This window comes from Neophocaena asiaeorientalis, unplaced genomic scaffold (assembly GCF_003031525.2).
Source record: "Neophocaena asiaeorientalis asiaeorientalis breed wild unplaced genomic scaffold, Neophocaena_asiaeorientalis_V1.1 scaffold1069, whole genome shotgun sequence".
In the NCBI taxonomy this organism is placed as follows: domain Eukaryota; kingdom Metazoa; phylum Chordata; class Mammalia; order Artiodactyla; family Phocoenidae; genus Neophocaena; species Neophocaena asiaeorientalis.
This window is the reverse complement of record NW_020172205.1, coordinates 308956-323085: the sequence shown is the minus strand read 5'-3', so window position 1 is coordinate 323085 and position 14130 is coordinate 308956. Positions and strand designations below refer to the sequence as shown.

Here is a 14130-nt window from a genome sequence, read left to right as displayed (position 1 = left end):
ATAAGTTCCAGTCCAAAATCTGGCCAAAATCTGGCAGGCTTGAGATGCAAGAATCACTGATGTTTCAGTTCTAGTCTAAAGGCAGGAAAAGACTAATGTCCCAGCTCAAGCCAGTCAGAGAGGAGGAGTTCTTTCTTGTTTGAAAGAAGATCAGACTTTTTGTTCTATTCAGGACTTCAACTAACTGGATGAGGACCACCAATGTCAGAGAGAGCAATCTGCTTTACTCAGTCTACCAATTCATATATGAATCACATCCCAAAACACCCTCACAGACACATCCCAAATAATGTTTGACCAAATATCTGAGCACCTCATGGCCCAGTCATGTTCACATATAAGATTATCACAGATCCACCCTTGTCAACGTGGCCCCAATACACATCTCCTTAAATCACAATTAATCACCAAATAGAGACAATAAGAAGCTCATAAGTCCATTTAACATGATACAGCTATCCTGCGTACAACTGAAAACACACTAGCCTCTTTCCCAGAAGAGGAGGTAGTCCCTGAGTGATGCTTACTCTTTTCCTTGATATCTCCTAACTTAAATACCATGAAGTAAAATGAACAACAATACTTAAATACTATGATATAAAGTCAATACATCTTATACTATATGTCCAGGGAATAAGAGAGTAAAGAAAACGAAGATCAATCAATCTATCTATCTATCCAGATATACAAATGTATTCATAAGAAAATAAGGAAGAAATATTCATGACGATTACAGTCCTATGTATGTAACTGGTCATGTGGTCATAGCTGGTATTTATAACTACCTTCTCTTGCTACCCATTCTGTTATTCCCTTTGCCTTCAGCAAGTACTTCAGTTGGTCATGTTGGTTGTTTACCTGGTGGGGTGACCCAAATCTTTATTTCTGAAAAGTCTGGGCCATTAGTAGTCCTGCCCAGATTGAGTTGTTGTAGTTTTACATTGACCTTAATCAATGGTCATGGTAATAATAAGAGAAACCCTAAGGTATCTCCCATATTCCAGACATTCTCTTCCTTACCCCCATCATGAAATAGTAGTCCAATTACCCTGTAGCAGTCAGGACCAATCACCCCAACCAGCACATTAACTCCCTTCTTTGCCTCTTGATTCAGAGGCTTTATGAGCCCAAAGTGGTCAGGTGGTAGTCTTAACTTGCAGTTCAGTGGAATCATGGTTGTGCCTCCTGTCGGAATCATTCCTGTCTTTGGAATTAAGACCTCTAGGTCTGCAGAGCATAAGGTCGTGTGAACAGGAAGCAAAAATTTTGGTAGAGAGTCACTATGGTTAATGGTGAGTGGTGCCACTCCCGTTTCCACCCCCTTTTTTTCTAGACCTGTGAATCCTGGCTATGGGAGAAACAGGACCATAAATTGAATGCTGATTCAATGCATATACAGCCTTCTGGAAAACCTTGTCCCCACCCTACAAGGTATTGCAACTAGCTGGCATTATAACTGAGTTTTCAAAAGGCCATTACAACACTCTATCAAGCTACCTGCTTCAGAATGGTGGGGAACGTGGTAAGACCAGTGAATTCCATGATCATAGGCCCATTGCTGCACCTCTTTTACTGTGAAGTGAGTTCCTGAATCAGAAGCAATGCTGTCTGGAATAATATAATGATGGATAAAACATTCTATAAGTCCATGGATGGCAGTTTTGGCAGAAGCATTGCATGAAGGGAAGACAAATCCATATCCACAGTAAGTGTCTATTCCAGTAAGAAAAAAAAACCACTTCTCCTTCCATCATGGAAGAAGTCCAGTATAATCAATCTGCCATCAGATAACTGGCTGATTACCCTAGGGAATAGTGCCATATCAAGATTCAGGGGCTTCCCTGGTGGCGCAGTGGTTGAGAGTCCGCCTGCCGATGCAGGGGACATGGGTTCATGCCCCGGTCCGGGAAGATCCCACATGCTGCGGAGCGGCTGGGCCCGTGAGCCATGGCCGCTGAGCCTGCGCGTCCGGAGCCTGTGCTCCGCAACGGGAGAAGCCACAGCGGTGAGAGGCCCGCGTACTGCAAAAAAAAAAAAAAAAAAAATTCAGCATTGGTGTCTCCTGCTAGCAGATTGGGCATTCAGCAGTAGCCTTAGCCAGGTTGGCCTTGGTGGGTGAAAGTCCATGTTGCTGAGCCCATGAATAACCTCTATTCCTGCCACTATGACTACGTTGTTCATGAACCCTATGAGAGGGGTGGCTGTGGAAAGAGGTTGACTGGTATCCACAGGAAGCATTGTCCTATCCATTTGATTATTAAAATTCCCTTCTACTGTGGTCATCTTTTGATGAACATTCATATGGGACACAGGTATTTTCACATTTTTGCCCCATTCAAAGAGTTCTATCCACATACCTCTTTCCCAAATTTCCTTGTCACCAATTTTCCAATCATGTTTCCTCCAAGTCTCTGACCATCCAGCCAAACCATTGGCCAAACCGACCATGAATCAGTATATAATCTCACATTTGGCAATTTTTTCTTCCAAACAAAGTGAACAACCGTGTGTACTGCTTGAAATTCTTCCCAAGGGGAAGATCTCCCTTTATCCCTTCAGTAATGTCCCAGAGAGGGGTTGCAGCGCTACAGCTGTCCACTTTGGGGTGGTACCTGCATATCATGCAGAACTATCTGTAAATCAGGCCCAGATCTTCTCTTCCTCTAGCAGCTGATTATAGTGAACTCCCCATGAGGCTATAGGTGCAGGTTGGGAGAGAGAAAGTTGGGTAACAAAAATGGGGACTAATGGCATTTGGTCCACTTATTCATGTAACTTACTTGTGCCTTTAGGGCCTGCTTGGACCCAATCACGTATATAACAGTTCCATTTGAATGATGGAATGCTGTTATGCACATCCAATTTTATGGCTTGGTGGGTCAGATAACACCCAGTTCCTGATGGGCAGCTCAGGTTACATGGTAACTTTGTGGCCCATGGTTAATGTTCAGTCTCTACTAAGTCCCAGTAGCAGGCCAAGAGCTGTTTCTCAAAAGTGGTGAAGATAAACACAGAGGGTGGCAGGGCTTTGCTCACAAGTCCTAATGTCCCTGCTGCACTATTGATTCTGCTGGATCGTATTTGCTTGATGGCCTGGACCTATCACAGAGGCTTCTCATTTTTGGGTCCCACTCAAAACTAGCAGCTTTTTGGGTCACTCACTAGGTGGCCAGGATAACACACTCAAATGAGGGATATGTTGCCTCCAAAAATCCAGTGACACCTACAAAAAACTATGCCTCTTTTTTGGTTGTAGGAGGGGTCAGATGCAACAACTTATCTTTCACCTTAGAGGGGATATCTCTACATACCCCACACCACTGGACCCATAGAAATTTTAATGAAGTAGAAAGTCCCTGAAATTTGTTGAATTTATTACCCTCTGATGGGCAAAATTCTTACAAATAAGTCTAAAATAGTTGCTACTTCTTACTAGTCCAATTAGCATAATGTCATCAATGTAATGGACCTATCTTGTGGAATGAGAAGGCATTCAAGATGTCTTCAAACTAAATTATGGCACAGGGTGGAGAGTTGATATACTCCTGAGGTAGGACAATGAAGGTGCATTGCTGGCCTTGCCAACTGAAAGCAAACTGTTTCTGTCACTCTTTACTAAAAGATCTAGAGAAAAAAGCATTGGCTAGATCAGTAGCTTCCTACCAGGTACTAGGGGATGTGTTTATTTGCTGGAGAAATGAAACCACATCTGATACAGCAGCTGCAAATGGAATCTGCTCCTGGTTTGGCTTGCGACAATCCACTCTTATTCTCCAAAATCGATCTGTGTTCTGCACAGGACAAATATGTGAGTTGAATGGGGAGGTATTAGGAATCACCACCCTTGTTTATCTCACGGCCTTGATCATAACTTTAATCTCTGCAACCCCTCCAGCAATGCAGTGTTGCTTTTCATTTACTATTTTTCTAGGTAGAGGCGTTGCTTCCACTTAGTCTTTCACACCATAAGGGAACTACAGGTCAGGGAACCAATGTGAGGCTGCTGAGTATATCTATTCAAATTATGCATTTTGGAACTGGAGGAATAATCACGTGATGAATTTGGGGGCTCACTGTGTCGACTGTGAGATAGACTGGAGCTAAAACTCCACTGATCACCTGACCTCTGTCTGTGGATCACAGTGACCTTTTGGGTCTTGTGGAGTTAGTGTCAGTTTAGAGTCAATGTCTAGTAGTCCCCAAAAGGTTTGATTATTTCCTTTTCCCAAATGCACAGTTACCCTGCTAAAAGACCACAGACACTTTTATGAGAGGCTGGAAGAAAGATGAACAGTATAAATATTTCGTAGTGTGCTGAGGTCCTTCCTCAAGAATCATGGCCTTCCCTTCGTTTTGGGTCTGTAAACTGGCTCAATACTATGAATTAATTTGGGAGGGGCATGACTCTTTGTTTTTATGATTCAGGTTAGACATTTGTTCACTTGAACTAGAACTTTCCTGCTTGTATGGATTAAGTAAGAATTAAGAAAGTTTCCTATCTATTTCACTTCTAGGAACACCGTGATCAACTAGCCAAGGCCACAGGTCTATGCTAGTCAGACTATTCTGACTCCTTCTTTGACTATGCTGTCCATTGTGGTAACAATACTCACCTTGCCTTTGGCAGTTGAGTGCTGCCACTTGGTCCCTGCCACCCCAGAATTCAATTACTCCCATTGCATTTAGGTTTCCCAACTGAAAAATGCAGTTCCCAACGTATGTTCTGGCCTAAAGAGAAGAGCAAGCACAGAGTTCTTCAAGGATGTCAGGGTTCAGGTCACAAATTTATATCTCATTGTATTGGTAGAAGGTATCTCTTCTGTACCCTCCCAGGGTGGGTGAGTAGATCTAAAATGACAAATCCACTTTAAAATACCTATTTCTCTAAACCTTTGAATCCCTTCCTCTACATTAGACCAAGGTAGGTCCAGCATTTCTAACTTGCTCACTTCGGTCTGCCTTTTGGTCCATGTTTTAGCCAACCAACCAAACTGTCAGAGCCTTTTCTAACTCTCCAACCTGTAACATTAAATGCAGAATCTTTGATTAGCGAGCACGTATCCATAAATTTGGGCTGATCCAACTTTATATTCCTTCCACCATTATCCCACACCTTTGATACCCATTCCTACCCATTTTCTCCAGACATCTGTCTGCATAAGATGGAAAACTCAAGTAGTTCTTTTGTAGAGTGCACCTCCCCATGGGTCACAGTTTGTGTCTCACTTTTAGAGTCCTGCTGGAACTTGAATCTAGTTACAGAACTAGAAGCAACGATTGGTGATGGAGTGGGTCCTGAGGAGACTCAGAATTCTTTTGCATGGCAACTACCTCAGGAGAAGCCATTACAGTTTCCTCAGGTAATGCTGGATTAATCCCCTCCAATGCGGGTAAAGAGTCTGCTACCACTGAGGGTTGAGAGGCTTCTTCCACTGGCAAAGAATACTTGTCAGAATTTAGGAGCTCAATGTCCTCAGCTTCATCAGGGTCTTCCCACACATCCCCATTCCAATTTACAGGATGTCATTCTTTCCCAATCAATGCCCTCATGTTAAACCACAGACCATGTGAGACTGGGAGTTCAATTTGCATTGTAATTTAACCAATTGCCAGAAGAGATACTGCATTTGATTTTCCCTTGAACTGGGAATTCAAATCTCTGAGCTCATTTTTTGCTTTCCCCACTTTGTCCGGCAACATCAGATCTTCCTCTTCTTAAAACGTCATCAGTCCTATCAGATTAGAACTCCATCCTTATGACTTCATTTAACCTTAATGACTTCCTAAAAGCTCTACTCCAAATATAATCACATTCAGGGTTGGGGCTTCAACATGTGAATTTTGGGAGACACAATTCAGTTCATAACAATAGATAATAGCATACTCAATGAGACCATTTCAAACTATTATCCACAAGTATTTCAAGTTGTTAAGACTTCAAGAAACACTGCAGTGGATTTGTTATTGTTGTTATAAGAATGAGCACTTCAGTGGTAATGAATGTAGAGCAAGTAGGGATCCATTTTTCAGAGAAAAGGCTACAACTGGAAATTTGAAGGCTTGGCAATGGTCTGGTGGTTCCAGGCAATTGGAACTGTGCCAACTGTATCCCATACATATTGGTATATTGACCTTGGGAATTTTGGGGGAAGAGGCAATTGGCAAAGGAGCCTTCTGAGAGGAAGGGAATCAAGTACTAGACCCTTTTTCTAAGAAGTTCAAAGTTACTGCAGTATATCTTATGCCCTGAGGTGTCGCTTACTAATGTGATCGTTTAAGAAGCAACATCAATTTTACTACCCACCCCCTCTGCCAACCAGGGGTACTCATTTTTATTGAGAAGAAGTTTGAACTGTGACTTCCACTGCATATGAGAGCTTCATTTAAGAAAGGAAGAGGATTGGTTCCTGGTGTCAGGGAGGAATGAATCTTTCTCTACTCTTCTAGGTTCTTTTGGCTGGTCTAAGAATTAAATTGACATGAGTAGGTTAACATGAGAAAATCAAACAAAACTTTAATAACATGTATATATGAGAGAGACCCAGGAGAACTGAGTAACTTGCCAAAATGGCCGAAGCCGTCGCCTTAAATATCATCTTCAGCTAGAGACAAAAGGGGATGTTGGGAATAGGGGTTGGGGACTTCAAAGGGAAGGAAGGCAATTTATATGGAGATGGAAAAGCAAATGTTTGGTAAATAAATGTATGCTGGGCCAGGCAGAGACAGTGGGAGACAGAGAGGAATTGTAACAAACAGACTTTGCTAGGTTCCTCCCTGTCTACACACCTAGTTCATAGTATAATTATCTATGGTAATATCTCCCTTCCTGGAACAGGTCCTATATCTACATTCTTTAGGCATTTAGGGGGAAGGTCAGAGTTTGTTTCTGAGTTTTTTGGGCCTTGATTGTTCTCAGCTCAAAATAACCCGCATGCCAAAGAGACATTTTGAGGTGTCAAGTTTTGCTCCCCTACGCTGGTGTGGCATGTTCCTCCTCCTGGATTTCTGTTGATCCTTCCTGGCTCCATGAAGATGCCAAAACAAATAAAGATGTGTTTGAGACCTTGTCTACTGTGGCATGCATCATATATAGGTGAGTGTAACACTGGAAGAAGAAGCTTCCTTTTTCTTTCTCTTACACTCTATCAGATGGCTTGTGTAGATCACTTGGAAACTCCTTAATGTGTACAGGAGTCTGTACCAGTCTGAACTGGTACCAGTCAGTCTGGAACAGTCTGAACCATCTGTTCTTATGTGGACCAACTGATATATAATGTAGCAAAAACAGCAGCAGAAAGTGGGCGAGAAGTCTTATCAGATTTTCCAATATTTTCTCCCACTGGGCAATAGTAACCGGGTTTGATCTCTTGGATTGTTTAAAGCCCTGAAGATTTGGGACTTATCATAGGAAAGGAAAACCCAACAAGGGAAGAAACAATATTTTCCGGTAAATCAGTTGGGAGTTTGGGATCAAAATATTTTAAATATTAAGAAAAATGTACCACAGGATGATGAAAGATATATCCATTTGAGATTTTATATATATATATATATATATATATAATATACATATATATACAGTATCCATATATATATTCACACAGTATACACAGTATCTATCTATCTATCTACCTATCTATGTCTATGTTTATATTTATAATTTTACCTCATGCAACTAACAGTCATTATGTCTGTGGCTAATTTTTATCCATACAGTTAAATTTTTCAACAAGAGTATTGATTCTTAATAAGAAATACATATAAATGATTTTTAATTTTAAAAAGAATGCTCTCTTCCTAGAAGAAAGAATTTCAAAAAGAAAGATTTCTCATTCTGAGGATGTTAACCCTTTGTAGATATGTTTGTGCAAGTGAGAGTCAATGTTTCGAAGGCTATTCAACTCAGCTGTAGGCCACTGGTTTTTTGCAGGAAAAGTGATTATTTTTTGTGATAGCATAAGGATTTCTGTTATTTCATGTGAATCATCATTGTTGATGTAATTCATCTAGGAGTTAACAAAATAATTAAGTGCTACATTTTCCTTATTATCTCAATCCATTCTTGCTTCAGTCACCTCATGTGGTTAACTCAGCTTGTCAAGTTTGGATTTTTCTTTTGTTGATATGTCAGGCCAGCAAACAGTTTCCCACTCTCAGATCCCTGTGGATAAAAAAAAAAGAAGAAAAGTCAAAATAGTATGTGCTTTCCTTTAGATTGTCCTCTCATTTTGCTACAGACCTCAAAAGATCAGAAAAAAAAAGGGATTTTTCCCAAACATTTTATTTAGCAGATCTAATTTAGGGATATAAAATGTAACAATAATTAATACTTGGCTTTCCATAATAAAAATATATATGTTTTGCAAATTGTGAGAGATGAATTTCTCTGGTAATCCTGTATAATCTTATTTCACAGAGCTGGCATTTGTGTCAACAATTTTGTTCCTCAAAAGAACTGTTTGAGGTGTCAGTCTTGCTTTGTGTATGGGGGTAGAGGGGGCAGCAGCGGGGGCAGGGGGTAGTGGTTACTTCGTGTAGTTCTATAGAGCATGGAGCACAAGAAAAGGGCAGTGGAGAACCAGGAAGAAAGCCTCATCAATTTGCCTCCTCTCTTTTTCTCCATACGTGCAAATATACCACCTGTCCAGTGCTCTAGTATTGCCGTGGTCAGGGACATACAAGCAGTGCGGTCTGGGGGGAAAGTTGAAGGACTGAGCAAGACTGTCTCTGAAATATCTGCTTGGTAGCCTAAGATTCATTTAAACTACTAAATACCTCTATCAGGATTACCCAGATCATTGGTCAGAGGCAAACTTAAAGATGAATAGGGACTCACTTGTGCCTCAGTATCCTTATATGTAAAATGAGAATAATTGAGTCGTTGTGGGAATGAAATGGGATAATAAAATACTTACAGTAGTATATATCATATAGTGCTCACAGAATCGTAGCTATTATTGTTATTATTATGTGGTTCTTGGGCATTATGTGGGTGAGGTGAATAAAGGTGGAACCATGGAAAGGAAAGGGGACTAGGTAATACCTGGAAATGATGCAAACAAAATGAGAAGAATACAGTTTCATTTGCTATCTGAGAAACTTACCTGAAGTTTACATTTTCAAAGAAAAAAGAGGACATTTATACCTTTGTATACTCCTGCAATCAGAGTTCACATGTTTGTGTACCATCTTCTTAATGACATTTCTTCTTAGTCCCAGGAAAGACCACTGGAGTCCAAGCCTCAGAGAATTACTTAGGGCTCAAAACTGGGCACCTAAGGAAGTGGAGGCCAGGCTTAAAATCCCAAGAACTAGAGAAATAATTCTCTTCATTAAGGGAACTCCCAGGGGAGGGAGGTTTGTATTATAATTAGTATAATCATTGTTATCCTGGTAGAGGAACTGACATGAACTAATGTTGGAAGCTGAGTAGGTGTTGTCAACTGAATGAGAGACCCTGAGGGCGGGGTGGTTGGAGGGGTGTTCAGGAAGAGAGAGTTGTGTGAGCCAAAGCAGACAGGTGTGAGCGAGCATTAGGCTTGAAAAAAAGCAGTTTAAGTCCTTTTGTGATGCTTGAACACAGAATGCAAGAGAGAGATGGCAAAGAGAAAAAAAGCCAGCGAGGCAGGGGAGAATCAGATTTCCGGTGGTCTTGTAGACTGTAACAAGAAATCTGGATTTTCCTTTCATAATTAATAAGGTTTTATGGCTGAAGACTCAAGAGCGGGAGACTAGAAGAGTATAGCAAGAAGCCAGATAAGGAATGATGGGGGCTGAAACTAAGAAATATCAGTGGGGACTGTAAGGAAGATAAGGATACAAGAGAAGGTAAGAATCCATAAGTGGAGGTAGTTACAATAAAAAAGTAAAGCACACATGATCTTCCAATTAAAGATTTTATTTAATGAGATGTTTTACAAAATTATTTAAAATATGAAGTCATGTTTGCTTATACATTTAGCTATTTGTTTTTATTGATAATAATAGATTACATGAAATTAGGACTTTCCCAGAAAGTGGAGCCAGAGTATTTTTGGATCTATAGCCCTGGAATCTGGCAAAGACACCAAGCTTCTGTAACTTTATTTCTACCTCAGAGGTCAGTATTGGTCTAGGAAGGTCCTAGATAACCTGATATAATATGGGGCTGGTGCAGAATGAAATCTCTAACTTCTATAATTAAGATTAATACTCTAAGTTAACTCTAGGTACCTCACTCAGTTTCAGGCACTCCTCAAACTTTGGAGTTCTAATAGTGTTGAAAGGAGATCTATGGACCAGTGATTGGTATAGAAGAGTTCCACAGAATTCTATAAATTCTGGAACAAGCAGTATCCATAGGTATAGGTTAAGTCTACCCCATGGTCTATATTTTCAAAGCCACATTGCATTGCCCTGACAGGTTTGTTGTGTGACACCAAACGTGTCATTTGCTGGATCTGTTTGTCCTCCTTGGGTGTCAAAATTCCATTTTGACATAATCTTTTCCTATGCCCATTAAGGGTTTATTACAAAGTAAAGAGTTAAATAAGCCACCCAGATATTTTGGGAAGCAACCCAGAACCAAAGCATCAATAATAAAACTCAAGTCAACTTCCTATATATCAAAGCACCACATCCCAAAGGTCAAGGATGTAAAAAATGACCTTTACATTTTATACACTAAACACTGTTTAGTTATTTTCAAAAAATTATCAGAGAACGTAGAAACCTTCAAACAGTAGTTAGATAGAAAATGGATAGAAAGTTTAAAAAGTGTTTATTCAGACTTTAGTGAACAAATATTTGTTTATTGCAAATCTATGTTATTATACATTTTACTTCCTATAACTCTAAATAAAAGCTAAAATGTAGGAGTACATGTGATCTAATCTATATTCCTAACCCTACTCAATAAGTAGCTATACCTTAAATACAAACTTATGCTCAAGCAAAATATAAAAGGATTATTATTTATAGTATAAAGTCTTGTAAATAGTGCAGTGAGTTAAAAGACCAGCCTTGGTTCAAGAGGAAAGCTTGATGAAAATGGATCTAAGAACCAATAAAAACTCCAGCATATCTCAAGGAGAAATCTGAAACTCCAAATCATCATTCATAGCTTCCTATTAATTATAATTGGAGATAAATTCCCAGTTACTTCTCAGTTATGGGTACATCTCCCCAGTGACAGCCTAGTACAGATAGACCAGAAAAAAAAAAAGATGGGCAATTCTTGAAAGTCACTGGAGGATAAAACTTAGAGTTACATTTGGTTTCCTGTTCTAGAAGAGTGAGAGAAGATTACATGAAGGGGAAGAACTTGTTATTTTACTAAAGCCATTAAAAGATAATTCAGGGAGATCTCAAACCAAGTAACCATGTTGATAACATGCATTCCACTCTCATGTTTAAGACACAAAGGTCTCCATTTCTCTAAGGGAACTGCTTTTTCGGCATGACACACTCTCTCTCTTGCCTTGGAGCCAAGTAATTGGAACCCTAAACACACGGCGGAGCTTCTGTTGGAACCGGTTTCCAACAAAACAATACAAAAAGGGATTAATGCAGCTGTTGGTGAATCCCAGGAGGATGGCAAAAGGAAGTGCCAGGTCAATGACTGCTATAACTTCACAGCTATTAATGACACCCATCCAGGCCAGAGCATCCAGGAAGGTCAGAACATGGAAGGGAAGCCAACAGATGATGAACGCCAGAACAACAGCAGCTGCCATCTTCAGGACTTGGTCACGAGTTATTCTGTTCTTCCCATAGCTATTGGTCTTCAGTAGGTGTTTTCTGATTCCAAAATAGCATGTTGCTATGAATATTAAAGGGATAATAAAACCAAGGATATTTTTCATTAAGGCAATCCCAGCTGACCATTGGGCATACTTCTCAGGTGGGAAAGCCATAATGCAAGCATTCACTCCTAAATATTCAATTGTTCTGACATCTCGGAAGTAAAATGTTGGCAATGAGGACAGACAGGCCATACACCAAACAAGTGGAACTATATAAGATGCTTGCCAGGGATTTCTTCTTTGAGACAGAAAGGGGTAGATGACAGATTGGTACCTATCAACACTCATGCACGTGATAAAAAAAATGCTTGCAAACATGTTCAGGGTCAGGAAAGAACCAAAAACTTTACACATTACAGGTCCAAAGAGCCAGTCATATCTGTAAGAATAATAGGTTGCCCAGAGAGGAAGAGTAGCCAAAAGCAGTAAGTCAGCCACAGCCAGGTTGAAGATGTAAATGCTGGAAACCTTTTTAGGACCCTTTTGACAACAAAACAGTGTAACCACGATAGTATTGACAAGAAATCCAACCACAAAAATAATGTAGTAGAGAATAGGAATTGCATCTAAATGCTTATCTGATGGCTTATGGGAGCAGTTAAAGGTAGACTCATTGCCAGAAATGTTCACAGGTCCGACGGGAAGACTGCTGGTAATGTTTTTGCTGATGGTGGCAAGGGTGAAGTTGTCCTTCATATTGACTGAAATGTCAGCAGCTCCTAATTCTTACACCTTCTGGGGAAAAAAAAACAACAAAAAAACCCAACAAAAACCTCTCAGAGCACATACAGAATTTAGGACATCATCACGTCATTAGCATTTTAAAGGTTTGTTGAAAGCAAAAAATGGTGGATGGTTATAGACAATATTGGGAAACGGAAGCATGCCTTATGAAATAAGAATGGATTTTACTTCTTGAAGAAGAAAAGAGAGTTTTCTCAATAATACCAAGAAGCATCAAGACTGAAAATTCTGAATAAAACTACATTTTGCCCATCTTTTCTATTATGTTGTGAAAAGGTTTAAAGAAAATTAATATTTCAAAAGGTTAGCCAGAATAGGAAACGCGTGAAACAAGAAGGAACTAAGAAATAAGACAAGTTAGCATTTCAAAAACACTTGAGCACATATCTCACTCTATATACTTTCGAGAAACCACACTGCTGCCTGCTATTGCGTAGAGAAATGCCTTATTCAAGTAACTAATTATATACAAATCATTCCAGCAATGGAAAATATAAGTAACATAAACTATGGAAAAAATAAGTAAGTGTACAAAAGATTGAAAGAGAATATGCAAAAAGGAACATATTGGGATGGGGGATTATGGTTGGTTTTTACTGATTAAAAATAATTCCTTTAGTTCTACTTTTCCATTGTTTTCACAATAATAATATAATTACGAGGTAGTTATGGAATATGTGCATATTTTTAAAAGCCCCCATCACACTTTAATAGAGACTATTACTTTTACATACAGATACTTAAGTTTAATCCATTTAAAAGAAAATCTATTTTCTTTTTCAATTAGGAAAAGAAAAAAAAATAGCCAAATCTGATTTAGGGTCAAATAGAAAAAGTTATACTGCTCAATGAAATAAGAATTGAATATCAATGATTAATCATGATATAATTGTATCATTTTTTCCTTTGCTACTTTAGTTTAACACAACTAAGTAGTAGCAGTGCTACTTGGCTCTCAAATGTTATGATCAATATTCAGGGTTTTGTGATACTGTTAGTTTTAGTAGCAACTTTATTTTAAAACAAAAGAAAATTAGCTGAAGATAAGCACAGTAAAGGAACAGCTATTCCTTTAGATAGTTTCAAAACACAGATAAATAAACTACTCAGTGAAAATGTAATCAGCAAAGAATCTCCTAATAAACAGCAAACTTAAAATTTTTGTCTAAAGCTTATTCTTTCGTAATCTTGACCTAACAAATTAACATGAAAGAATCTAAAATAAACCCACTTGAAGACTTACTGGTTGTTGGAGTTTAAAGCTTAGTTATCATAAACCAGCTTGCCTAGTTCCTAAGTGCACCCCTGTAAGAGAAACAGCAGTTAAGTAATTTAGGAGTTTTGCAAAATAGTGTTAAAATACAGGAAAAAGGAAAAGTTCATCCATAAAAAATATTTTCATTTAATGTATGTTCTACTTTCCAAACAGAGTATATATAAATTGTGCAGACCTACCTTAAAAATTCAGGCTGAAAATGCTTTTAATTCTGTGCTTATTCGTTCCCTTAGACTCGGGGACGTAATAGCACCAGATCTCTGGTTTCCTTCTTATATGTTCGGTCTGTCCACTGGGAGCCTTCAACCTACATAATTCTAGGGCTGA

The 14130-nt window shown here is 39.1% G+C and overlaps 1 protein-coding gene and 1 pseudogene across 1 annotated transcript; both read right to left on the bottom strand.

Moving 5' to 3' along the window:
* Positions 1-762: 762 nt before the first annotated feature.
* On the bottom strand, positions 763-4971 carry LOC112410873 (uncharacterized; annotated as a pseudogene).
* A 6002-nt stretch (positions 4972-10973) lies between these two features.
* Positions 10974-12511, bottom strand: AGTR2 (angiotensin II receptor type 2). Its single transcript, XM_024761703.1, has one exon. It carries the CDS (start codon positions 12477-12479, stop codon positions 11391-11393), a length of 1089 nt encoding a protein of 362 aa, XP_024617471.1. The 5' UTR covers positions 12480-12511; the 3' UTR covers positions 10974-11390.
* Positions 12512-14130: the final 1619 nt, after the last annotated feature.

Coding starts and splice junctions, on each gene's coding strand:
- AGTR2 (XM_024761703.1), bottom strand. CDS start 12,479: ATGAAGGACAACTTCACCCTTGCCACCATCAGCAAAAACATTACCAGC.